The sequence below is a fragment of the Cetorhinus maximus genome, chromosome 20 (genome assembly GCF_964194155.1).
Source record: "Cetorhinus maximus chromosome 20, sCetMax3.hap1.1, whole genome shotgun sequence".
NCBI lineage: Eukaryota > Metazoa > Chordata > Chondrichthyes > Lamniformes > Cetorhinidae > Cetorhinus > Cetorhinus maximus.
Genome location: NC_135898.1, coordinates 85,185,869 through 85,213,766, shown reverse-complemented (window position 1 = coordinate 85,213,766; position 27,898 = coordinate 85,185,869). Strand labels below are relative to the sequence as shown.

General features: G+C 46.6%; 1 protein-coding gene across 2 annotated transcripts in view; it reads left to right on the top strand.

Annotated features, from left to right (window-relative positions):
* The window catches only part of LOC144694539 (zinc finger matrin-type protein 4), a 402,800-nt gene that overhangs the window by 292,537 nt on the left and 82,365 nt on the right, over positions 1-27,898 (top strand). For both annotated transcript variants that reach the window (XM_078565096.1, XM_078565095.1), the window contains exon 6: positions 10,815-10,911. In XM_078565096.1, the coding sequence (XP_078421222.1) occupies positions 10,815-10,911 (97 nt within the window). The remainder of the gene's footprint in view (positions 1-10,814; positions 10,912-27,898) is intronic.

Here is a 27,898-nt window from a genome sequence, read left to right as displayed (position 1 = left end):
CAACACCTGCCTCTTCACATCCTCTCTCCTCACCATCCAAGGGCCCAAACATTCCTTTCAAGTGAAGCAGCATTTCACTTGCACTTCCTTCAACTTAATCTGCTGCATTCGTTGCTCCCAATGCGGTTTCCTCTACGTTGGAGAGACCAAACACAGACTGGGTGACCGCTTTGCAGAACACCTTCGGTCTGTCCGCAAGCATGACCCAGACCTCCCTGTCGCTTGCCATTTTAACACTCCACCCTGCTCTCTTGCCCACATGTCCATCCTTGGCCTGCTGCATTGTTCCAGTGAAGCTCAACGCAAACTGGAGGAACAGCACCTCATCTTTCGACTAGGCACTTTACAGCCCTCCAGACTGAATATTGAGTTCAACAATTTTAGATCCTGAACTCCCTCCTCCATCCCCACCCCCTTTCCGTTTCTTCCCCCTCCTTTTTGTTTTTTCCAATAATTTATATAGATTTTCTTTTCCACCTATTTCCATTATTTTCAAATCTATACCTTTTATGCCCTTTTAGTCTTATTTCACCCCACCCCCATAGGGCTATCTGTACCTTGCTTGTCCTCTTAATTAGCACATTCTTTTAGATAATATCACCACCTTCAACACCTCTTTGTTCTTTGTCTGTGACATCTTTTGGTTATCTGCTCCTATCACTGCTTGCTTGTCCAAACCACCACCACCCCCCACCCCCGCTTCTCCCTTCCCTCCCTTAAACTAGCTTATATTTCACCCCTCTCCTGTTTTTACTTAGTTCTGTTGAAGGGTCATGAGGACTCGAAACGTCAACTGTGTTCTTCTCCGCCGATGCTGCCAGACCTGCTGAGTTTTTCCAGGTATTTTTTATTTTTTGTTTCCCCTCCATACCATCCTGACTTGGAACTATATCGCCGTTCCTTCACTGCATTGGGTCAAAACCCTGGACCTCCCTCCCTAACAGCACTTGGGTGTACCCACACCACATGGACTGCAACGGTTCAAGAAGGTGGCTCACCACCACCTTCTCAAGGGCAATTAGGGATGGTGAACAAATGCTGACCTAGTCAGCGATGCTCACATCCCATGGACAGCAATAACTTATATTCATCTAGCGCCTTTAATATAATAAAACATCCCAAGGTGCATTATAAAACAAAGCATGACACCGAGCCATGAGAGGTGATATTAGGTCAAATGACCAAAGGTTTGGACAAAGAGTATCTTAAAGAAGGAAAGGGCGATAGAGAAGCGGAGTGGTGTAGGGAGGAAATTCCAGCACTTAGTGCCTAGGTAACCGAAGGCATGGCCACCAATGGTGGAGCGAATAAAATTGGGGATGCTCAAGAGTCCAGAATTAGATGAGCACAGATATTTCGGAGAGCAGTGGGAGTGGAGGAGCTTACAGAGATAGGGAGGGATGAGGACATAGAAAGATTTGATCATGAGGATGAGAATTTTAAAATTAAGATGTTGCTTGACATGGGAATGCAAGTCAGAAAACACTGGGGTAATGGGGAATGGGGCTTGGTGCAGACACAGGCAGCAGAGCTTTGGGTGACCTCTAGTTTATCAAGGGCAGAATATGGGAGATCAGCCAGAGTGCACTGGAATAGCGAAGTCCAGAGCTAACGGAAGCATGAATTAGGGTTTCATCAGGAGATGAGCTGTGACAGGGTCTAAGTCGAGCAATGTTACAGAGTTGGAAATAAGCGGTCTAAGTGATGGTGCGAAAATGTGTCAGAAGCTCATCTCAGGCCCAAATAAGACACCAAGTTTGTGAACAGGCTGGTTTAGTTTCAGACTGTTGTCAGGGAGAGAGATGGAGTCAGTAGTTTCGAGTGGGGACCAAAAACAATGGCTTCAGTCTTCTCAATATTTAATCGGAGGAAGTTTCTACTCTCCTTGGATCCAGTACCGGATGTCAGATAAGCAGCCTGATAATTTAGCAATGGGGAGGAGTTGAGAGAGGTGATAGAGTTGGGTGTTGTCAGCGTACATGTGAATGCTGTGCTTTTGGATGATGTCACTGAGGAGCATCTTATAGATGAGAAACAGGAGGGGGGGTGGGCCAAGGATAGGTACTGGGGGCGCACCAGGGGAAATGGTGTGGGAGGAGAAAGCCATCGCGAGTGATTCTCTCTGGCTATGATTAGGTCAGAATGGAACAAGGTGAGAGCAATCCCACCCAGCTGACAACAATGGAGCGCTGTTGGGGGCGGATGGTGTGGTCAGCCATGTCAAAGGCTGGAGACAGGTCGAGAAGAATTAGGAGGGAAAGTTTACCTTTGTCACAGTCACATCGGACGTCATTTGTGACTCTGATAAGAGTTGTTTCAGTATTGTGGCAGGGGCAAGAAGCTGACTGAAGGGATTCAAACATGGAATTCCGGGAAAGCTGGGAAAGGATTTGAGAGGTGGCAACACGTTCAAGGACTTTGGAGAGGAAAGGGAGGCTGGAGATGAGGTGCTAACTTGTAAGGACAGTGGAGTCAAGGGTTTTGTTCTGAGTACATGGGTGATGGTGGCAGATTTAAAGGAGAGAGGGACATCGCCTGGAGAGAGAGAGAGAGAATCGTGAACAATATCGGCTAACATGGGGAACAGGAGGGGAAATTGGGTTGTCAACAGTTAGTGGGAATAGGATTGAGGAAACAGGAGGTGGGTCTCATAGACAAGATGAGCTCAGAGAGGGCATGAGGGGAGACAGGAGAGAAACTAGGGAAAGATGTGAGTTCGGGGCAAGGACGGGAGAGAGAATTAAATTAAGTTTGGCCAGGCGGGCTAGTGGAAGGAGACAGAAACAGCTGATCACATGAACTTGAAAAAAAATCTTTGCTAATGGGTGTTGGCAGGAGTTGTACCAACTCCCAGCAGAATGTTCAGTATATTTGGTGCCTTTCACTCTATCTGGTTTGAATGAAGCCTTAACCCCACAGCTAGTTAGGCCTCAGCTGGAGTTTTGAGCCAATTCTGGCTATTGTGCTTTAGGAAGGAGAGGATACAGAGGAGATTTCCCAGGATGGTCCGGTGCTGAGGAGCTTCACTTATGGGGAGCAACTGGAATTGGTCTCAAAGCAAAGATGGGCGATCTCATAGAGGTCTTCAAAACTGTTCCCCTGACAGGAGGGTGAGCAGCCAGAGGACACAGGTTTAAGGTGATTGGTAAAAGAACTAGAGAGGTGAATGAGGAACATTTTGTTTGCACAGCGAGTTGTTGTGATCTGGATGTAAATACGTTGGAAGCAGTCCAGAGAAGATTTACCAGACAAGTAACTGGAATGGGCAGGTTGTCTTATGAGGAAAGGTTGGACAGGCTACGTTTGTATCTGCTGGAATTTAGAGTAAGAGGCGATTTGATTGAAACATTTAAGATCCTGAGGGGTCTTGACAGGGTGGATGTGGAAAGGACGTTTCCTCTTGTGGGAGAATCTAGAACCAGGAGTCACTGTTTAAAAATAAGGGGTCGCCCATTTAAAGCGGAGATGAGGCACAATTTTTTCTCCCAGAGGGTCGTGGGTCTTTGGAACTCTCTTCCTGAAAAGGCAGTGGAAGCAGTGTCTTTGAATATTTTTAAGACAGAGGTGGATTGCTTCTTGGTAAGCAAGGGGGTGATAGGTTTTCGGGGGTAGGCAGAATGCAGATCTGAGGTAACTATCAGATCAGCCATGATCTTATTAAATGGCGGAGCAGGCTCGAGGGGCCGAGTGGCCGCCTCCTGCCCCTTGTTTGCATGTATCTGGAATGCGCTGCCTGAAAGGGTTGGTGGAAGCAGATCCAACTGAAACTTTCAAAAGGGATTTGGATAAATACTTGGTGGGAAGAAAGTTGCAAGGGAAAGGTTGAGGGGAGCGGACCAATTGGACAGCTCTCTCCCACAGGCACGATGGGCCAGATGGCCTCTTTCTATGTTTACAGATTCTATAATTCTCCATGATTATATAAGACTTCAAGCATTGTCCCAACTGACTGATCCAATTTCTGGTCCACGTGAGTTTGTTTTTTTGTCACAATTCATTGAATAATCCAGTGCTGTGTATCCGATATCTGACCCCCATCGGCACACACAATGCCTCGTAGCAGGCATTACGGTTTAAGAGTCACACAAAGTGCAGATAGAATATATTACACCCACTTCATCTCAGGGTATTAATGCCTGGGTTAAAATTACGTGTTCTAATGGTGTTGCGATAAAAATGAAGGATATTTAGTTTCTGTCAACATGCCTGTCAGTCAGCGATTGTATACTTTTCGATCACCTGGACTTTTGAACTTGCAGCTCGAATTAAATGTTTGCTCTATTCACAGATACAGCAAAGCCACCTCCAACCTTTTCTTCACCATAGGCTTGCACTGTATTATGCTATTAAGTCAGAAGGCTGAGTTCAAGTCCCACTCCAGAATCTGGAGTGCATAAGGGGAAGGTGGTGGCGTAGTGTTACTGTCAGTGGATTGGGTGATGCTCTGGGAATCTGGGTTTGAATCCCACCACATGGTAGATGGTGGAATTTGAATTCAATGAAAATCTGGAATTAAAAATCTGATGATAACCATGTCAATTGCTGTAAAAACCCATCTGGTTCACTAATATCCTGTAAGGAAGGAAATCTGTTGTCCTACATGTGACTCCAAACCCACAGCAATGTGGTTGACTCTCAAATGCCCTCTAAACAAGACCAATTAGGGATTAGACAATAAATGCTGGCCCAGCCAGCAACACCCACATCCCATGAGTGGTTCCTCCAGTTCTGGACTTTTGAACATTCCTGATTTTAATCACTCCACCATTGACGGGCACCAGTGACCTTCAGGAGATGGAGTCTGCTGTCCTTACCTGGTCTGCCCTACACTTGACTCCAGATCCACAGGAAAACTGCGTTCAGTTGTATCAAACAGCTGCAGTAAAAAAAGAACAGCGTGTTTCTCTGCACCACAACTGCGGCTCCCCATGACCTTCTCAAGGGCAATTAGGGAGGGGCAGTAAATGCTGGCCTTGACAGCAATGCTCACATCCCAGGAATGAATTTAAACAAGCTGCCTAGATCCTGCAGTCTAAAATTCCTTCCCTAAATCCATCTGCATCTCCACAGCAACAACTATTTGTGTTTATATAGCACTTTTAACTAAATAAAATCGCCCAAGGAACCTCGCAGGATTATTATAAAGCAAACGTTGACACGGAGCCACAGAAGGAGATATTAGGAGGATGACCAAAAGCTTGGTTATTGAGTTTTAAGGGGCGTCGTAAAGGAGATGGGAGAGGTATAGAGTCTTGTGCTGAGCTCAATCCTGTCTTCACCATGAACTTTCCAACTAAACAACATGCCCAGCAGTGGAAAAGAGAAAGACCAGGATGTAGTTGCAGCTCATGACTGGAAGCTCACTAACTCTACCCAGTGAGCAGGAGACCCCAAATCGGATTCTCATCAGTCTGTGCGGAGTTGGTTTGTCCTGAGCAGGGTGGTGGTAGCATATTGGGTTGACCTCATTGACGTTAGGCTGCAAAGGTGGGTGGAAATATTTATGTTCTTTTTCTTCGACATAAATGTACCTTCTCCACCGATGCTGCCAAACCTGCTGAGTTTTTCCAGGTATTTCTGTTTCTGTTTGTGTTTCAAAATAATATTATGTCTGAATGAACTTTAACACATAAATAAACTTACAAGTCTCTGAAATGTATTGGCGTTTGCTTATCCAGCCACCTTTAGTTATGATGATATTTACTGGAGGCTGCTGTACATTTTCAGAGTGCTGGTTACGGATACTTTGGTTATGTTGCACCTTAGACCACGTTCTAGTCGCAATAGGGCTACTTGGTGTTTCTGGTTGTGGTATTAGGGTGTTCGGGATTCTAAGGGTTAATGTGGGACTGGGGAAACAGTGCTGTCCACATTATGATGTAGGAGGAGTCACAAGGGGGTAGTAGAGTGAAGGAGTGAGTCCGGTAGAAGTTGGCACAAACGTAGCACCTTATTATTAGGGATGGGCGACAAATGCTGGTCGAACCAGCAACGCCCGCATCCCATGAACGAATAATGAAAAAAAATGCATGAGCTGGCACCATCCACCTTGCTTACTAGGCTTGCCTGCATTGGCTATCGTGTCAACGATGGATGAATTACGCAAAGCCTGTAAACTCTGTCTACCCATTAGTATGGCTTTGTACTTGTGCCAGCTTTGCACTACTGGTTCCATGGTTGGTCCAAGATGTGCCTTTGGAGTGCTCCCTTTGGAGTAGATGCTATCACGAGCTGAGTAATTCTGTCGGCTAGCTCTGCTGCCGTGAAGTCGCATGGACACCCCTTGCCTCTGGATCTACTTATGAATTGGTCAGTGGTCTCTGTCGCTTGTTGTCTAAAAGACATGAATTCCAGATGGCATATTCTGAAGTTGAGCTTCACCCATAATTGATCTTTTGGCTGTTGACCATATTTTTTCTGGAATTTTAAGATGGCTGTTGGATAGACCTGATGTGTTCAGCCTGTGGAGGCCTTCATTGCCTATAGAAATTTTGATTTGAATGGCTTTTATACCTGGTTCGGGAATATTGTGGTTGTGATGACTGTCACTTTAAGATCAGTGCAACTGAGTAGGGAGTCACGTGATTTGTTCAACCAATCTGTGGCTAGCGCGGAGGATTAAATTCTAGGGAAGGGCTTCCTTGGAAAAATGGCTGTATATACAAGCAACCACGGAAGCTCTCATGTAAATAAAGTTCATGTTGTTTGACTAAGAAGCCTCCCAGCGCGTGTTTCTACAGTGGTCCAGTAAACGTAGCCTGACGTGTTGTCAGAACAGGGTAAATTCAGGTCGGAGATCCGTTGCTTTCCAACTGAGTGTTGGAAATTTTGTGGTCATCATTTAGCTTTTTGAAGGAACTTTAATACTCTTTGACAGCTATTCAAGTTTTCTCCAGCTCGTTTAGAGTTAATTTAGCTCTGAGTGCATTACCTTCAATGGCCACTATCTTAGCTGGGAATAGGTTCCCGCTTGACTGCAATGATGCTGCTGTTGAGCTCGTTCTGAATTTCCCGCTTTTAGCCCTAAGCTCCACCCACAAAACAGCGATTTGGGTGGGAAAATGACTGAAGACTTCAAAAATGAAAGCAAACACTTTTTTTTTTACAGGCTTCCTCTAGCTGGTAGGAGCTGATCCTCTTTCTTCCCAGGCCAGTCTGCAGTATTTAGCTTCAGCAGTAACGAGTTCTACTGTCTGTGGAGTTCAACTTGGGGTGAAACCACCTGCAGTCTGCTGTTTAATTTCTGATCCTGCTTAAACTTTGCAGCAGATAAGCTTTTATTAACTAAGCTCCCTCAAATTCGAAAAATCTAACTGGATTCCGATGCCTGCTGGCTGGAGCAAGGTGCAATCCCAGAAAGAAGGTACCATGTGTACCGTGTGTAGAATCCCTTATTACGGACTGGAGGGGGTTAATTTAAACAGCACTAATTTCTCCTCTCGCCGCCCGGCCATTAACAGAAAGATATTTTGATTTGCTTCCCTCTTTATAAATGGTGGTATATTTCCCAACCCCTCGGTTTTGTTGCGATCCGGTTTTCAATTGATAACCCCACAGCAATCTCGAAATAGGATGAACTCAAAGGGTTTGTTTATTTGCACACACTCAGAACACGAACAGGGAGCTCACAGTGTCCCTGCCACACTCAGACAATAAAGAGAGGGATAGAGAAAAGAAGGTTTTACAGTACAAAGACCGCAGAGAAAATAAATATTGTTTCATGTGAGTTCCGGAGTCCAGAATCAAAATCCAACGAGGTATTCCTTCACAGAGGTCGGCAGGTTGAAAACCGATGCTGGATAATTTACTTTTCCGGTGGTGTTGACTTCACATGATGAGATAGGCACGTAGAGATGAATCAGTCTTGTAGGCAATGGTACAGAATTTCCAGCTGAAGAACAAGGGGGTATGGCCTTGTGGGAGTGTGCCTCCAATGGGCACAGGGGATCCCCAAAGGAGGCTCCCACTCCCCCCCCCAACTTTTCCTGACACCAGCCCTTGCAGTAAGTCTGCCCAGCTATCCACCTGGCATGGGCCTCCCCCAATCAGGGGTGAGATAGCAGCAGGGGTAGGATGAGGTACTTGAGTGGCCATTAATTGGCCATTTAAGGGCCTCAATCGGCCCAAGGACAGATGGACTGCCTGACGCCTCCTTTGGTCCCCGTAAAATGGGAGACAGGTCGGGGCGGATGGATAGGCAGTGGTCAGATCATGTGCTGCATTTTTTGAGCTCCCCCGTCTTCAAACCTACAGGTGGGTGTGGGGTTGTCATAAAATTTCGCCCATAGAATGTAGCTTGGGTATAATGATACACCAGGCGGAATAGCCAACACTCAATGCCAAGATTCGTGTCAACTGTGACCATCTAGAAGAGATACTGTTCATATAAGATAATTGATCAGATTTTTTCTTCCAAAACCATAGAAAAGTTACAGTGCAGAGAGAGGCCATTCAGCCCATCGTGTCTGCACTAGCCAAAAAGAGAAAAAAACAAGTCGCTCATTTTAATCCCACTTTCTAGCACCTGGTCTGTAGCCTTGCAGGTTACACCACTTCAGGTGCAGATCCAGGTACCTTTTAAATGAATTGAGCGTTTCAGCCTCAACCACCAACCTAGGTGGTGAATTCCAGATGCCCACCACCTTCTGGGTGAAAAAGCTTTTCCTCATGTCCCCTCTAATCCTTCTACCAATCACCTTAATTCTATGCCCCCTGGTAATTGACCCTTCAGCTAGGGGAAACATGTCTTTCCTGTCTACCCTATCTAGGCCCCCCATAATTTTGTACACCTCAATTAAGTCACTCCTCAGCCTCCTCTGTTCTAAGGAAACCAATCCTAGCCTATCTAATCTCTCCTCATAGCTGCAATTTTCCAGCCCCGGCAACATTCTTGTAAATCTCTGCATTCTCTCCAGACTAATTAAGTCCTTCCAACTTGATGTCTTGTAGGTGATTCAGTATCTATGTGCTGCTGTGTGATTAAAACAGAATTAGTCCTTCAATACATCAGATGCAGACTAGCAGCCCGTTATGAAACAGCGAGCATCCCATAATCAGGAACTTGCAGCTTAGTGTTCACTCATGATTGGTGAAGATGAAGAAGGGCCTTTGACCCACTTAATCTCATCCTTCCAGAATCCAAACCAATTCTCTCCAATGAAAGTATCTCACCGCTGCCTAACTGAATCCCGTTTCCTGGTCTCGAGCCACATTCCGAGCAGCCAGTCCCACTTATAAAATCACAGGGCATTTCACAGACTTAGTAAGAACATTTTTCACTATCACAAGGTTATAAGATCCTTTCATAAATGTGAGAAACAGATTACATAGAATTTTGCAGCACGGAAACTGGTCTTTGCTGATGTTTGTGTTTCTGACTAATGACCTCCTACTTTACTTCATCTCACCCTATCAATATAACCTATTCTTTTCTCCCTCATATTTTTATTGTTTTCCCTTCAATGCATCTGTCATTCTACTCAACCACTCCTTGTGATAGCAAGTTCCACATCCTAACTATTCTCTCAGTACAGAAGTTTCTGCTGGGTTCCTTACTGGATATCTTATATTTATCACCTCTAGTTCTGGTCTCCCCCAGAAGAGGAAACAGCTTCTCTTTGTCCACTCAATCAAAACCCCTTCCTAATTTTGGAGATCTTGATCAGGTCAGAGGTCAAAAGACCGAGCCTGTCCTAACTTTTCTGACTGGTCTAACCTCTCAGTTCTGATATTATTCTTATAAACCTCTTCTCCAGTACCTCTACACCCACTTTTTGTAATACGGAGACCAGAACAATACGGCGGGGTCTAATCATGGCTCTATATAAATTTAACATAACTTATTTGCTTTTTGAATTTTAACCCCTGCTTTATTTACACTTTTTATGGCTCAGTTAAGGACACCTCAGACCCAAGTTCAGTTGTGTAGGATTTGCAGAATCCAAAACAAAGCATCAATTCATCACTAACCCCAACAATAATAGCTATAAAGATGACGAAAATATGAGGTCATTTGAATATTTCTGGTGGAAAGCATTTACAACCTTGGCTTGATTTTTAAGAGCCTGCCCTCCCGGTTTGTGGTTGAGGGCACATTGAACCCTCGAGCCCCACCGAGTTGGGAGTGGGCGGGCTATGATGTGGGGGTGATGGGGGTGACCATTCCGGAATGGAGCAGAGGCTTACTCACGGGGAGAGTGAGAATAGAAAGTAAAACATGTTGTGACTGAACTGTTCTTTCATTGGGTGCTGCAGTGGCATAAGTTATACTGACCTTGAACTGAGTAAATCTCCCAGGGTGTTCCATGAAGAGAAACAGATATTAAGCAACAATAGGTTAAAGGAACTGCTGGAAATAGTATGAAGTAGTGGAAGAATTCACTGTCTGATTGCCAATCTGGCATGTGTGCATCTTCACACTCTTCCCTAGGAGAACACTGTGTAGTAATGGAAGGATTTCTAGGCTGATAAACAGTCCTTAAGAATCAATATACATCCATATGTTCCCACAATCTGCATGATGAGGCAGGAGGTCACACTCAGGTATCTCAGTGGATGGTAATCTGAAATTCAGAGTCTTGGCCTGGTGGGACTGTCCAGAGTGGGGTTTGAACCCTCCATCTTCTGGTTTAACAGGTGCGGAAATGATGCCCTGAGCCATACGCTCACTCCAATTTTCAAGGAGCTGAGAATGGCAGAGAGGTGTAAAGGGGAGGGGAGATGACTGAACTTCAGCCAATCCTGGCACTCAGGCATAAACCCAACTCAGCAAGGTGAGAGGCTCAATTTTCTTTTTCTCTTTTCTCCTTCTACAGCTTTGAAAAGCAGCTACACCTGCAACATCTGTAATGTGATCCTCAACTCAGTGGAACAGTTTCATGCTCACCTACAGGGCTCCAAGCACCAGAGCAAGTAAGAAAAACGTTTTTAAACAACTTGTCAGTGAGATGGGGAACACAGCCTGTACTAATAATAGTCCAAAATAACAGATACTCAGGAGTGAGTTACAGTCTGGAATCTAGTCGAAGGGTTCAAGGTGGTTTATATATAGAATAATAGATATCCAGGAGTGAGTGAACAGCCGGAATCTAATCGAGGGGTCTGGAGGGGGCGGCGGTGCAGGGGGTGCTTTATATATAGAATAAGATGCCCAGGAGTGAGAAACAACCCAGAATCTAACCGAGGAGTTCAGGAGGGTTTAGATATAGAATAACAGATACCCTGGAGAAAGTTACAGACTGGAATCTAATCGAGGGATTCTGGTGGTGGATATCAAGAATAACAGACACCCATAGAACATAGAAGCACAGAAAATAGGAGCAGGAGTAGGTCATTCGGCCCTTCGAGCCTGCTCTACCATTCAATATGATCATGGCTGATGCTCTACCTCAACGCCATACTCCTGCATTCTCCCCATACCCCTTGATGCCTTTAGAGTCTAGAAATCTATTTCCTTCTTAAATATATTCAGTGACTTGGCCTCCACATCCCTCTGAGGTAGAGAATTCCATAGGTTCACCACCCTCTGAGTGAAGAGATTTCTCCTCATCTCAGTCCTAAGTGGCCTACCCCATATCCTGAAACTGTGACCCCTTGTTATAGATCCCCCAGCCAGAGGAAACATCATCCCTGCATCCAATCTGTCCAGCCCTGTGAGAATTTTATATGTTGCAATGAGATCCCCTCTCACTTTCAGAATACAGGCCTAGTTTACCCAATCTCTCCTTGTACAACAATCCTGCCATCCCAGGAATCAGTCTGGTGAACCTTTGCTGCACTCCCTCTATAGCAAGTATAGAGGGTAAGGAGACCAAAACTGCATACAATACTCCAGGTGTGGGTCTCATCAAGGCCCTGTACAGCTGCAGTAAGACATCTTTGCTCCTGTACTCAAGTCGTCTTGCAATGAAGGCCAACATATCATTTGCCTTCATAACTGCTTGCTGCACCTACATGCTGGCTTACAGTGACTGGTGTACAAGGTCACCGAGGTTCCTTTGTACATAAACATTTCCCAATCTATCACCATTTAAATAATACTCTGCCATTCTGATTTTCCTACCAAAGTGGATGACTTCACACTTATCCATGTTATACTGCATCTGCCATGCATTTGCTCACTCGCTCGATCTGTCTCAATCACCTTGAAGCTTCTTAACACCCTCCTCACCACTCACATTCCCACCTAGTTTTGTGTCATCAGCAAACTTGGAAATATTACATTTGGTTCCTTCATCCAAATCATTGACCCTGTGGTACCCCAACCTGCTATTCTGAACAATACCCACTTGTTCATACTCTCTGTTTCCTGTCTGTTCACCAATTCTCAATCCATGCCAATATATTACCCCCAATCTCATGTGCTTTAATTTTGCACACTAGCTTCTTATGTGGGACCATATCAAAAGCTTTCTAAAAGTCCAAATACACCACATCCACTGGTTCTCCCTTATCTATCCTGCTAGTCACGTCCCCAAAAAACTCCAGAAGTTTTGTCAAAAATGATTCCCCTTTCAAAAATCCATGACTTTTGTCTAATCCCGTTGATATATTAGATCCGGGAGTGAGTTACAGGCTGGAATCTAATCAAGGAGTTCAGGGGATTTATATATAGAAAAACAGAGATCTGGAATTAAGCTACAGGCTGGAATCTAAATGTGGGGTTCAGATGGTTTATATGTAGAATAACAGATACCCAGGAGTGAGTTACAGACTGGAATCATTGGTTCAGGTGGTTTATATACAGTGTTATGATGTGGCAGATGATGTGTGCCAGACGGATCAAATCCACGAGGGAAACTTGATCCTGCTACCACGATGGTTTTGAAATTTGTATTTAGTTCGAGATGCGTGCATTGAATTCAGAAGTAATAAGTCCACCAAGACCATCAGGGATTTTTAAAGAACTAAACTAAAATATTTATTAACAAAAGAAAATATGTCAAACACATACATATAATTCCAGTTACTTAATACTATAGTAAATACTAAACTTCCTACCTAACCTGACTCCCAAATGCTCCCTTGTAAGGCAACAGTCAAAAAACAGGTTTTACATTTAGAAAACCAGGCCAGCGCAATTATCACCTTTAAGGACCGGATGCAGCAAACTCATGCAAACATCGCTGGAAGTGTTTCTGAGGCTGTTTTGCAAACTCCTACGAGATGTCACAGGGCCCCTCTTTACATAGCCTTTCATTCCCCCTTGTATACGTTTTCTTTCTTTTCAATCTGTAAATTCCATTGTCCCAAATGTCTTTGAAAATGTACTCTCCCATAATATAAATCTTTTCATGGTGCCAATATTGTCAGTAACCTTTGGGAAAAATAAACACACTGCTTGGCCCAGCTTCTCTGGCCAGGTGCAAATATCCTAACATCTCTTTGAAATTCAAACTTCCCTGATTTATCTAAAAATGCAAATTCTCCTTGCCTTACATTCTAAGACTTCAGCCATGTTTACGTATTTAGCATTTCAAACCTAGCTTCTTTTGATGAGTCAAAGCCTCCAGACCAGCTGTCTCCAATGCAATTAAAACACACACATACAACTATCCAAACCCCACTATTAACCTACTTTTACAATAAATCACAATGATATTATGACAATTATACTTACGTGACAATAGCTTAACAAATACCCGGCAATGAGTTACAGGCTAAAATTTAATTGAAGGAGTTGGATGATTTACCTATAGAATAACAGATATCCAGGGGTGAGTTACAGGCTGGAATCTAATCAAGGGGTTCAGAAGGTTGTTACAATCTGGTTAGGGACCAACATTTTGTTTAAAAGTAGACAAAGTTTAAAATCCATGTTACCCACTAGAAAAATAAAGCTACAAGATTCCATGGTTTTAAACAAACAAAATTAACTTTATTGTACAAAGTCAGTAAAAAGTGAAACAATCTAAAATATCTATCTCATACTCTAAAATTCATAATTAACATGAGGTAAATGTGAATTAACAGGCAAACTGTGGTTGAATACACCACACTGCAAATTAAATGGTAGCTGTAACCAAGTCAGATCTCAGATTTCTCAGCAACCTACCAGATGCCAGTGACCACTGTGTGTCACAAAATCTCATTTAAAACTGTTCCCTCACCAGGGATTTCAACTTTTCGCTTTCTAAGATCTAGCCTTTGAAGTCCTTGAAAACTGCTCCAACTTGGACTGCCACAATGACTGCTCATCTCCCAATGGTTCAATCTCTTCTCTTGAGACTTTGTTCCACGGGATTCACAAAGCTGCACTCCCATCTCTAATTACCTGCAAACTTCCAACTCTTTTGCTGACATCTAGCTTCACTAAGCTGGCACAGCCCCTGTGTTTCTCTGAACTCCAGCCTCCCAGCTGTACCGAGCTATAAATGGCCCCCAAAGTTTCTCTGAGCCCTAGCTGTCTCCAGCACAGAACCAGTGACCTTCAGTCACCTTCTCAGCTCCTCATGACTTATCCTGAGCCCTAACTAAATGGCTCCCAGGCTTCTTTTGAGCTGCAAACCACACAAGGTCCAAACTGCAACCCTCAGCTACACCGAATGGCTTTTCTGAGCCCTAACTGCACAGAGCTTGCTAACAGCAGAACCCTTTCAGTATAGCTTATTCCCATGTTGCAGAACACTCAGCTAAATTGAAACCAGAGGACCCTCTTAAGCTCCACCCATGTCCATGATGACATAGCATTTCAGGATTCACTGAATGCTTCTAAACTAAATTTAGCTCTAACTCCCAAAACAAAACATCTCTCTGGACTGCACCTCTTTGCAAAGCAGTGTAGCCATCACATCTCCAGCTCTCCAGCTAAGTAAGCCCACTTGTTGTTTTTGGATCTTACCGTTCTAGCTGTTAACTCCTTAAGTCAACAAGGCCCCAACCTTTTAAGTGTAATAGACTCCAAGGTGCTTTAGTTGCATTTATCCCATTTTCTAAGATTTAATCTTTCCAGAACTAAACATTGCCTCTAAAATATTAACATGAACCATGAATTAGATATTCATCACATGCTTTATATATAGAATAAAAAATAGCCTGGAATGAGTTACAGGCTTAAATTTCATTGTGGGGTTTGGATGATTTACACATAGATTAACAGGTATCTGGGTGTGAGTTACAGACTGGGATCTAATCATGGCGTTTGGATGGTATATATTGTGCTGAAGGGCATTTCACCTTTGGTAAGGTGCCAGCACTTAGCCCAATCTGAGCCTGGCGTTCCCCATTAACAAGTAAAAGGAGCTGCTAATTCAGATTGTCTCTCCGAAAAACGAATCCTTCACCTGCTGCCTGCTTACCTTTTTTTTCTCTTGTATATCTTTCTGCTTGACAATGGAGGAAATATCTTGAACAGCGAGTGCTGTTTGGACAATTCGTACCTTTTTAAGTAGATTGGTAGCTTTCACCTCGTGACCTAATTGATCGATTTCTTGTAGTTGAATCAATGATTCTTGATTGCTGTGGATCTTGTTCCAGGCAGCTGTGTAACCAGGGTCAAGACAATAAGGAAAAAAGCAATCATGGTCCACGGCTTTAAAAATATATATACATTTTTTACGATAGAAATTGATCACTGTTTCATGTTGTCCCTTGGATGTGCTTGGCCGAATTCACTGCGTTTGGTAAAATACCTGTTAAGTGTTTCCTCAGTGGTGCCTCACTTAGTGGCAATCGATTGGTTGTGTATTTTATCTTCGGGTGATGATCATAGTTGCAAGTCATTTAGTTAATATTGAGTTTTGGAGAACTCTATCCCCTGGAGGGTAATTATTGTGTCTTTGATCAGCCCATTTTAAACATAAAAACAAAAAGCTAAAAGCTACTGCGGATGCTGGAAATCCAAAACAAAACAAAAACAGAATTACCTGGAAAAACTCAGCAAGTCTGGCAGCATCGGCGGAGAAGAAATCAGTCAACGTTTCGAGCCTTCATGGCCCTTCGGCAGAACTGCAGCATAGTTTCAACAAGGGAGAAATATAAATTGGTTTAAGGTGGGTGGGGGGGGTGGGGGAAGAGACACATTGAGGGTGTGGTGTGAGCAGATAATAATCAAAAGATGTCACAGACAAAAGGGTCAAAGAGGTGTTGAAGGTGGTGGTCTTTGTCTGAGAAAAGTGCTAATTAGGAATGGAAAACAGGATATTCAAAGTACAGCTCTAGTGGGGGTGGGGTGGAAAGACTAAAGGTTTTAATTTTAGATTTAAAAATAATGGAAATAGGTGGGGAAAGAAGAATCTATATAAATTATTGAAAAAAAAAAGCGGGTGGGGGGGGAAAAGAAACGGGGTGGGGATGGGGGGAGGGGGAGTTTAAGATCTAAAGTTGTTGAATTCAATATTCAGCCCGGAGGGCTGTAAAGTGCCTAGTCGGAAGATGAGGTGCTGTTCCTCCAGTTTGCGTTGGGCTTCACTGGAACAATGCAGCAAGCCAAGGACAGACATGTTGGCAAGAGAACAGGGTGGAGTGTTAAAATGGCAAGCGACAGGGAGGTTTGGGTCTTTCTTGCGGACAGACCGCAGGTGTTCCGCAAAACTGTCGCCCAGTTTGCGTTTGATCTCTCCAATGTAGAGGAGACTGCATTGGGAGCAACGAATGCAGTAGACTAAGTTAGGGGAAATGCAAGTGAAATGCTGCTTCACTTGAAAGGAGTGTTTGGGCCCTTGGACGGTGAGGAGAGAGGAAGTGAAGGGGCAGGTGTTGCATCTTCTGCGTGGGCATGGGGAGGTGCCATAAGTGGGGGTTGAGGAGTAGGGGGTGATGGAGGAGTGGACCAGGGTGTCCCGGAGGGAACGATCCCTAAGGAATGCCGTCAAGGGGGGTGAAGGGAAGATGTGTTTGGTGGTGGCATCATGCTGGAGTTGGCGGAAATGGCGGAGGATGATCCTTTGAATGCGGAGGCTGGTGGGGTGATAAGTGAGGACAAGGGGGACCCTATCATGTTTCTGGGAAGGAGGAGAAGGCGTGAGGGAGGATGCGCGGAATATGGGCTGGACACGGTTGAGGGCCCTGTCAACGACCGTGGATGGAAAACCTCAGTTAAGGAAGAAGGAGGACATGTCAGAGGAGCTGTTTTTGAAGGTAGCGTCATCAGAACAGATGCGACAGAGGCGAAGGAACTGAGAGAATGGGATGGAGTCTTTACAGGAAGCGGGGTGTGAGGAGTTGTAGTCGAGGTAGCTGTGGGAGTCGGTAGGCTTCATCCTCATCCAATTCCTCCTCATCATGCCCCCCCTCATCCTCCTCTTCATCGTCACTTTTCTCTTCCTAATTCTCCTCCTCCTCATCATCCTCTCACCTTCATTTGCCAGGACTGTCTGGAGCGGGGCTCAAACCCATAACATTTCCAGAGATACATCCACTCCTGAGCAGAGACACCCACCTTGTTGCTGGCACTAATTCACGAAAGGGAAAGTGTTCCACTTTACACCAGTAAGCTCTGAAATTCCTTCCCTAAATCTCTCCCCTTCTCTCTTCCCTCCTTAGAACCCACCTCTTTGACCAAGCTTTTGGTCATGTGACAGAACATACCCTCATGTGGCTCAGTGTCAAATTTTGTTTTAAAATGCTTCTGTGAAGTGCCTTGGTTAGCTTGGATGGCTAGAGTGTGGTACAATAACACTGACAGTGCAGATTCAATCTTTATACTTGCTGAAGACGTTCTTGGCTTGCCTCCTCACCTCAAACAACTCTCAAAAGACAAGGACATTACGTGAAGAGAGAGAGAAGTGCCTTGGGCTGTTTTGCTATGTTAAAGCTGTTATATAAATGGAAGTTGTTGTTGCTAACTGGTCATTCACCCAGGGATCTTGGTGGGATCTTACTGTGTGCAGATTGGCTGTGGCGTTTACTTGCACATCAGCAGTCACTGTGCTTCAAAGTGATCACTTACTTACAGGGAAGATGGTGGTGTAGCGGTAATGTTACTGGACTACAAGGTAGCCAGTGGAATTTAAATTCAGTTGATAAATCTGGAATTGAAAGCTGGGCTCGGTAATGGTGACCATGAAACTATCATTGATTGTCACAAAACCCTGTCCGGTTCACTGATGCCCTTTAGGGGAAGGAAATCCGCTGTCCTTATCTGGTCTGGCCTACATGTGACTCCAGACCCACAATGATGTGGTTGACTCTTGACTGCCCTCTGAAATGGTGTGCCAAGCTGCTCAGTTCAAGGGCAATTGGGGATGGCAAAAAAATGCAGGCCTTGCCAGCAACACCCACACCCCTTGAAAGAATGCAGGAAAAAATTGTACATAAATATCTTTGAAATGATTCTGAGGACGTGGTGAAGTGCTGTATAAATTCAAGCCTTTCCTTCAAACATCCCTCACCTTAATGAGAATGGAAAATTGACATAAGTGACAAATCTTTGCCTGTATAGGAACAGAAAGAGGCTATTTCAGCCCTCCAGCCTACTCTGCCCTTCAACAGGACCATGACTGATCTGTGCATCAGAATCATTGGCCCACCTTTGCATTGCATTCCTTGATACCCAGCAAAAATCTTCCAATCTCAGTGTTGAGAGCTCCACTTGACCACGATCTTCCACAGCTAATGGGGAGAGAGTTCCTGATTTCCACTACCCTTAATGTGAAAATCTGCTTTCTAATTTCACTCCAAAATTACCTGGCTGTAGTTTTAACTCTGTGTCCCTTTCGTTCCCCATTCACCCACCAGAGGAAATAGTTTCTCCTTATCGACCCTTTCATTATTTTAAATGCCTTGAGCAGTTCACCCCTCAGCCATCTAAATGCAAGGAAAAGGAAGCCACTTCTATGTAACCTGTCCTTTAAGAGCTGACCTTAGCTGGTCACAGAGATAAAAACAAAAAACTACTACGGATGCTGGAAATCCAAAACAAAAACAGAATTACCTGGAAAAACTCATATGATATAACATGATAGGGTCTCCCTTGTCCTCACTTATCACCCCACCAGCCTTCGCATTCAAAGGATCATCCTCCGCCATTTCCGCCAACTCCAGCATGATGCCACCACCAAACACATCTTCCCTTCACCCCCCCTGGCGGCATTCCGTAGGGATCGTTCCCTCCGGGACACCCTGGTCCACTCCTCCATCACCCCCTACTCCTCAACCCCCATCTATGGCACCTCCCCATGCCCACGCAGAAGATGCAACACCTGCCCCTTCACTTCCTCTCTCCTCACCGTCCAAGGGCCCAAACACTCCTTTCAAGTGAAGCAGCATTTCACTTGCATTTCCCCTAACTTAGTCTACTGCATTCGTTGCTCCCAATGCGGTCTCCTCTACATTGGAGAGACCAAACGTAAACTGGGCGACCGTTTTGCGGAACACCTGCGGTCTGTCCGCAAGAAAGACCCAAACCTGCCTGTCGCTTGCCATTTTAACACTCCACCCTGTTCTCTTGCCAACATGTCTGTCCTTGGCTTGCTGCATTGTTCCAGTGAAGCCCAACGCAAACTGGAGGAACAGCACCTCATCTTCCGACTAGGCACTTTACAGCCCTCCGGGCTGAATATTGAATTCAACAACTTTAGATCTTAAACTCCCCCTCCCCCCATCCCCACCCCGTTTCTTTTCCCCCCCCACCCGCTTTTTTTTTCAATAATTTATATAGATTCTTCTTTCCCCACCTATTTCCATTATTTTTAAATCTAAAACTAAAACCTTTAGTCTTTCCACCCCACCCCCACTAGAGCTGTACTTTGAATATCCTGTTTTCCATTCTTAATTAGCACTTTTCTCAGACAAAGACCACCACCTTCAACACCTCTTTGACCCTTTTGTCTGTGACATCTTTTGATTATTATCTGCTCACACCACACCCTCAATGTGTCTCTTCCCCCCCCCCCCCCCCACCACCCACCTTAAACCAATTTATATTTCTCCCTTGTTGAAACTATGCTGCAGTTCTGCCGAAGGGCCATGAAGGCTCGAAACGTTGACTGATTTCTTCTCCGCCGATGCTGCCAGACTTGCTGAGTTTTTCCAGGTAATTCTGTTTTTGTTCCATTTTAAACATAGTTGGAATAGTTGTTATTGGAACATATCCCACTTAGGCCTGTTGCTGTTGGCTCCTGAGTCTGACCTCAAGGTTCACACAGAATACCAACAATAATTTTCATTTATATAGCGCTTTTTACATAGCAAACATCTCAAGACGCTTAGCAAGAGTATTATCAATAAAATTTTGACACTGAGCCACAGAAGGAGATATCAAGACTGATGGCCAAAAGCTTGGTCAAAGTGGGTATAGCAAGCGAGGTAGAAGGTGGAGAGATGTAGGGAGGGAATTCCATGGAATTAGGATCGAGGCAGCTGAAGGGCCACCAATGGTGGAGCAATTAAAATCTGGGGTGTGCAAGATGCCAAAATTTTTGCAGCACCAAATTCTTAGAGGATTGCAGAAGTGAAGAGATTACAGAGATAGGGAGGGGAGAGGTCACAGAGGAAATTGAAAACCAGGTTCAGGAATTTCAAATTGAAACTTTGACAGACTGGGAGTCAATATAGTCAGTGTGCAGTGGGATGATAAATGCAAGGGAGCAAGTTCTGATATGGGCAGAGTTTTGAATGGGCATCTGTTTTTGAGGGCTTTAGGATGAGAAGCAGTGGCAAGGAGGACATTGGAATAGTCAAGTGTAGTAATAATGAATACATATGAGGGTTTAAGATGTGCTAAGGCAGGGTGAGAGTCAGGCAATGTTTGAGTTAGTGATGGTGCGGTTACATGGTTGGATGCTTATCCCTGGTTCAAACACAATCCTAACATTGCAAACTGTTTGGTTTAGCTTCAGACAGTTGCCACGGAGAGGGATGGAAATGGTGGTCAAGGAACGAGTTTGTGGTGGGGACCAAAGACAAATGGTTTTTATCTTCCCAATATTTAGTTGGAGGAAAGTTTGGATCATCCAATACTGGAAGTCAGACAAGCAACATGACTAATCAGCAACAATGGAGGAGTCAAGAGAAGTGATGTTGAGATAGAGCTGAGTGCTGTCAGTGTACACGTGAAACCTGCTGAGTGTCACCAGTGTACATTTGAAACCTGATGATGTACGTTCAGGTGATGTCACTGAGGAGCAGATGAGACAGAATATAAGGATTACCAATTATGACTCAGTAATTGCAGTCACCTTGCCCGCTCTCTTCACTCCATCAGTGGAGAGTGCCAGCCTTGATTCAGTGGTTAGTACTCTTGCTTTGGAGTCAGAAGGTGGTGGGTACAAGTGCTACTCTGGGGACTTGAGCACAGAATCCTGGCTGCCATTTCAGTGCGGCACTGATCATGCTCATTGTTTAAATGCCCTGGTGACGTTGCTCATGTCAGTGCCCTGGAGATTAATCTTCAATTCCTGGATAATCCTGAAAAATGTGGCAATGCCAGTGCCCACTGAAGTGGGCATAAAAGATCACGTGAGAACGATTGTAAGGAGCAGGGGAGTTTGCCCCGGTGCCCTGTCCGATATTTATCCCACAATCGCTAAAACAAATTATTTGATCATGTTGCTGTATTTGGGGGTCTTGCTGCGCACAAATTGGCTGCCGTGTTTCCCAACAGGGGACTACAAAAATACTTCCTTGGTTTTGAAATGCTTTGAGACGTTCTAAGGCTGTGAAAGGCGCTGTATACAGTCCTTTCTCTATTGCTTCACAAACCTCCACTGTAAATCTCTCCCACGCAACGGCTGGAATTTCCCAGCCCCTCACGCCGACGGGGTCTTCCGATCCCTCCGATGTGAACGGAGATTTCAATGGCTCGCTGGCCCAGCCATGGGGGAACATGCCGCGGCGGTGTGTGGGTGGGGGGCGGGGGGGGTGAGGCTGGAAAATTCCGGCCAACGTTGGGTGCTTGCAGTCCGTTTGCTTAATCATTACATTGAAGGCACAGGCTGGATTTTACATGCCCCCCGCTGGGGGTGTTTTCGGCAGGGAGGGAGGGGCATGTAAAATAGGTTAGGTAGATAGCCCACCCCCTGCCCACCCACGCCCAAGCTGACCACCATAACACGCTAGGCGGACACTGAAATCAGCTGCACCCCCCTCCCCCCCACCCCAACCATATATAAGTAAATAATAAAGGTCTATGAGGATTGTTAACAAGCTATTGACCTGGATAAAATGCTGTCCTGGCCATAGTACAGTGGGCATGGGCAGTCCTTTATTTATGACCTACGTGGGAAAAAAAGGTGGGAAGGAAGTGGGGAAATTCTTTCAGGGGGTGCCATCTGTGCATGCGGAGGCCCCCCCCTGAAGATGTCATCATGCCCTTCCCCCTTCTTTCTGCACCACCTGCCCTCCAAAACCCATTTCCCCTCTCCCCCCCCCTCCACTCCAGGGTCCAGGATCCCTCCCCGCCCTAAAACCCTGGGACTTACCTTTCGAGGCAGCCATCCATCTTCCTCGTGGACCTGCTTGCAGCCCTGGTTGCGCCCACTGGGTGAGCCCTGCTGCTGCCGGGACTGTTGGACCTGCCGGCCAATCAGCTCCCCGAGGGCAGGACTTCCCTACACTGAGGGGGCGGAAGCCCCTCTCTCAGCCTCGTTTAGCCCACCAGCTCCCCCCCGCCCCCCCCCAGCCTGTTATGGCCAACTTTCCTTCCGGGGCGGGAGCAGTTTGCCTCCCCCACCCCAACACATCCCCCCTCACCACCATAAAACGCAGCCCCACATCTCTTTCTCTCCCTCCCTCTGTCATGCCCCAGAGCTTGATACAAAGCTGAAGCCTATTGTCTTACAGGTGGTTCATCTCTCACCTCTGGAAGTGGTGTCAAAAGAGAAAGTTTGTCACCTGCTCCAGAAGCATCAGTGGTTTAGCTCAGTCCCACAGAGGAAGTCACTTGGTTGGTTGTGGGGAAGGAATTATGACCTGGTCAACATTGCATCTTCAACCAGCACCAAGAAAACAACCAGGCTCACTGGTTATTTAACTCGCTGTTGTATAGAGGATCTTACTGTGTAAAAGTGCTGACACATTCACTCTGAACAACATTGAGTGTGCTTGAAAGTTACTAATTGTACGTTAGATACGTTGGAGCACACTGGGGATGCCAACCCTCCAGGATTGGCCTGGAGTTTCCGGGGCTGAGCATTAATCTCCAAGACGTTGCTGTGAGCAAAAACCGAGGAATTAAAACCACAGGGACATGAAAATAAAATGTTTTTTTCTTTAATTTTCTTTCAGTACTTCCAGGGTCATAGGGCAGAATTTTCCCGCAATGAAACTAATTGCGGTGGGGGGCAGTTTCTGCAGCGCCCAGCCCGCTGTCCGTAATGGCGGCAACTCGCGGCCGATCCTGCGCATTAATTACTGAGAGGAGCGTGTCGGTCCAAATGACCTGGCGGGTCGGGAGCTGATTCGTCCACCCGCCATCAGCTGGGCGCCATCTTTAAAGGTCAGTCCAACACACAACCTCACTCTCTTCAGCCCACCAGAGATGCCTGGCAGCCAGGAGAGGAAGGCCGAGAGCCTGAAGGAGAAGGCAGCGCCGCGCAACAGGCCCTCCAGGCCTTGATCAGAGGGGTACAGGCGCACGGGCAAGTGCTCTATCCCAGGGTTAGCGGCAGCAAACACAGCAGCCTCACCTCTCCGGCCTGGGAGGTCGTCGCGGAGCAGGTCAGCATGACTGACACCCGCGCCCGAAGTGCCACCCAGTGCAGGAAGAGGATAAATGATTTCATCCGCTCCACCAGGGTAAGTCATCCTTCAACACCCTCCAATATCAAACTCTCATCATGGCATCAGGCACTCAAACAGCGACTCTCTTCAGGGGTCTCACACAACCATGTGGGGGTTGAGCGGGGGACACATGTCAACACTCGTTCTCTCATCAAGACTTTCACATCACCACCATCCCATCTATCATGTTGCTTACGCTCCATCCTCTGGCCCTTCTGGGGAGGGCTCACCACACGCAGGGGACATTCATCTCACCCAACCTCTGCTCCATCCCTTCTCATCACAGGCCTGTCTTTCTTCTTCAAACAGGCCAAGCTGGCGCACAACAGGTGCGAGAGATGGCAGACCGGGGGAGGGACGGCCGACATCATCGCCCTCACTGAGTTTGAGGAGGCTGACGGCGAGCTGGCTGGGGAAGACAGGGATCGCTCCTGTGGGGAAGGGGAGATCGGCCTCTCCCAGCAACCTGATACGGATCACAGCTCCATCACTTCATCAAATCCTGACATTCACAGTGAGTCACGTGCAGTCTTATCGAGCTCATGCTCATTAACTGAAACTCTATTTTCTATTTTCTCGGCACCAGCAGATCGAGGCCCCCAGGCCAGTCCAGCACCCCCAGCGCGAGCCCCCGGACTACATCAGAGGAGGAAGCTCCAGAAGGGCTGTCACGGCACTCACGTGCACCCTCCACCAGCTCGGAGAGACACACACGTCAGCGTGGCACAGCTGCAGATTAGGCCCGGGCTCACTTTCTGGGGGACACCTCATTGACACGTCCCCGCAACAAGCGGAGGCAGGGACAGCCCAGGTCTCCGGCACTCAGAGGGCTACTGGAGACCAGCCACCCGCTCAGTCTGAGGAAGATGATGAGCCTCTGGAAGCGGCCGCCAAATCTACGCAACGACAGGCGGCGGGAACATCAAGCAGAGATTCGGCAGTCACTCAGCAGACTAGAGCGAACGCTAGAGGAGTCCGTCCGTGGGCTGTCTGATGTCGAGGCTCTGACATGCGAGCGTCTCGGTCACCGTGGGAAGTCTGGAAACCACCGTGGAGACCTTGGTCCAGCAGATCTTGCCAGATTTGCACTGAGCCCTGCACTCCATGGCCACACACCTTGATGGGCACCATCAGGGTGTAGGCGACATGGGAAGAGGCACTTGAACCCCCTCCAGGTGCACCATCTCCTGCAGGAGTCAGGGCGGGGCCCTCGAGCACCCACAGGGAGAATGAGCTTCAGCCGGACACCCCGGGGTCCTCTCTCAGGACATTCCAAGGGTATGCAGGCTCTCGCAGCCCCCCTCTGCCTGTGACCCCATCCACTCCAGCTTCTCAGGCCGCTGGGGGCACTTCTGACATAATGATGGGCCTTCCTGTAAAGGGCATCTGTGACCTCCGTTATGTATCGATGTGCTGCGGACAGAGAGATGCCACACAGGTCGCCTGTTGATCCTTGGAAAGAACCAGAGGCCAAGAAATTAAGTGCAGCTTCACCTTCAAAGCCAATGACAGGAGACACCCTCCAACTCCATGTGGCGTCAGGTCTTCACAAAGAATGTGGCAAATGTGATATGTGATGTACCAGATCTCGGGACAAGCGCAGACGTGTATGGCATTGCCTCTCGCTCATTTGTAAACAGACTCTTGGATGATAAACCCTAAGTCTGGCAAGTTGCCCACCCCACACCTTGCCTGGGTCTCTCCTCCTGACCCTCCTGTTCATGCTGTGGCTCCGCTTGACCATGTCCCTCCTGCTGGAGCTGTGCGCGGAGTCACCTCTCCCTCCTTTGCCTCCTCCATCGCATTAGGACCTCGACAAAGACGGTATTAAGCCCTGGATCTATATCTGATGTTGCCTTCTCTCTGAAAGGAAACATTGAAGATATTAATGATTCAAGGGGCAAGAAAGTGAAGCTCAGAAGATGACACGGTTGGTGACTGTAAGGGTCCATAGTTTTTCCTGCCCTACTTGCCCGGTGGCTGATGCTGCCTTGTACCTGAGACACGAGCACACACATCGAGGTGACCAAGATGCTATTGCAGATATGTGACATCTTGAGCCCTGTGTGGGATGCTAATGTTTAAGTGAGATGAGTGACCCAATCTAGGTCTGTGCTCCAATCTCTGGTCATTAATATGCCACAATCAGTTGTTCATGATCAATGAGTGGAGTGAGGTGTCAGCTGTGGCTCAGTTCATAGCACCCTCGCCTTTGAATCAGAGGGTTGTGGGTTCATGTCCCACTCCCGGAAACCAAGAACTGTGATTGTACTCGAAAGAGTTGCAATCTGTGACTGTTGATAACTCGAAAGAGTATCAATGAGTGGATGCCCTTTGGCCCATTATAAGTGTCACATTTGGTGAACACATGACAGGCTTTCATTGATGGAACGCCATAAATGATGCAGCTGTGTCTTCCTTCACCATTGCCTGCATTCCCAAATTCTCCATTCCTATGTGTTACTCTTAAGAGGCAGCGACTCAGTTCTGAGTAGCCCTTTAACAGTGCTAATGAAGCCATTGGCTTTCAGTGGCTTTCATCGCAAGGAGGTATTCCTCCTCCTCCTTCTGCTCACTCCGGCGGCAACAAGAGGTTAGAAGGCGACCCAAGAAAGGCCCCCAATGTGTTCGCCCTTCCCTCCCTCTGCCGTTCCACCGCCTTCTCTCCCCGTTGCCTCCATCGTATTCGTCAGCCCGACCCCTCGCCTCACAGCCCACCGTCGGTTGAAATGCTAGTCTCTGAAAGTGGAGGCCTGCGTGAGTACCGTGGCACAGTGGCCTTGCTCGAGACAATGAAAGCAAAGAGAAGGAGCAGTCCAACCCTACAGCCCCCAACAGAGTGACGTTCATCGCAGCAAGGCCAGCGCAGCGCTATGGCAGCTGTGTTCCACTCAGATTGGAAGGCGTGGCAAGATTCAGCGAGCAGCTGTTTTAATGAGCATTCGTGACATGTTAGTGAATGCAAATGGCGTCCGTGCCACTAGCCAGCGGGATAACATGGCGACCCACCAAGTGAACACCGTCAGGAGAATTGCGACTCGGTTTTTAACAACGGCAGATTTGCGACTTTTTGCCTGCCACTGGATTCTCCGCTCCCCGCCCGTCACGAAACCTGCCACCGGCGGCATGGGAAAATTCCAGCCACTTACAGCAGAGGGAGGCCATTCTGCCCATCAAGTCTGTGCCAGCTCTCTGTAGAGCAATCCAGTCAATCCCGTTCTATCCCCGTAAACCGGCAAGTTTATTTCCCCCAAGTGCCCATCCACTTTCCTTTCAAAGTCATCCCATCATCTCTGCTTCCAGCACCCTCGTGGGCAGTGAGTTCCAGGTCATTACCACTTGCTGCATAAAAACGTTCTTCCGCACATCCCCTTCCCTCCCAACATCTCTTTCCCAGAACACTAAATCTAGGTCCTCTAGTCCTTGTACCATGAGCTAAGGATGTTTATTTGTTATAAAAATTATCTGTCATGACTGACGGTGAAGAATCATCCAATCAGATAAGGAAAGGTGGGTCCTTGTGAGGACGAATGTGTCGGATGACCAATGGCAGGGTGATGTTATTAAAGCTCCAGCTGCACATCCAACAAGAGTTGGCAACCCTATGGCACACATGAAACTGTTTATATAGCTGCACTCTCTGTCTGTCTCTGTCTCTGTCTCTCTCTGTCTCTCTCTCTCTCTCTCTCTCTCTCTCGCTCTGCCTCTGAAATAAGTCACGGCAACAGATTTCATTCGGCACCTGCTGTCTTGCTCTTTGTATTTGCGGCTCAGGGGTGTCTTCGCGAGAAGGTTCTGCGCATGAGAATCTGAAAGGCACACAGGCCCCTTTGTGGACTAGCTCTGTACCACACTGAGCTTGGCTCATTCAGAACAGTCACTATTCACACGTCCTCCACTGAGATTTAAGTGCTGTCTGTATGTGAGAAGCAAAATGCCATCTAGCCCCTGAAGGAGAGCTTTGTGTTGAAGAACAAAGCCAGTGATTTTACTAAAATATATGGTTCTGATTGATCGCCTGACATTTTTGGAGCTGCAGTGCCTTCGACAATACCGAGGGGGCGAGGGGGGCGGTGGGGGGGCCGGTGTTCAAAGTTACAGGAAAATACACAGTGAAAATGATAAAGACCATGTAGAACTTCAAGAGAATGAGGAATAGTCAGGGAAGCAGTCATGTTGATAAAATACTCAGCAAATAACAAAAAGAGGCTGCCCACCCCCAGTGAGCAGGTAGGCAGTA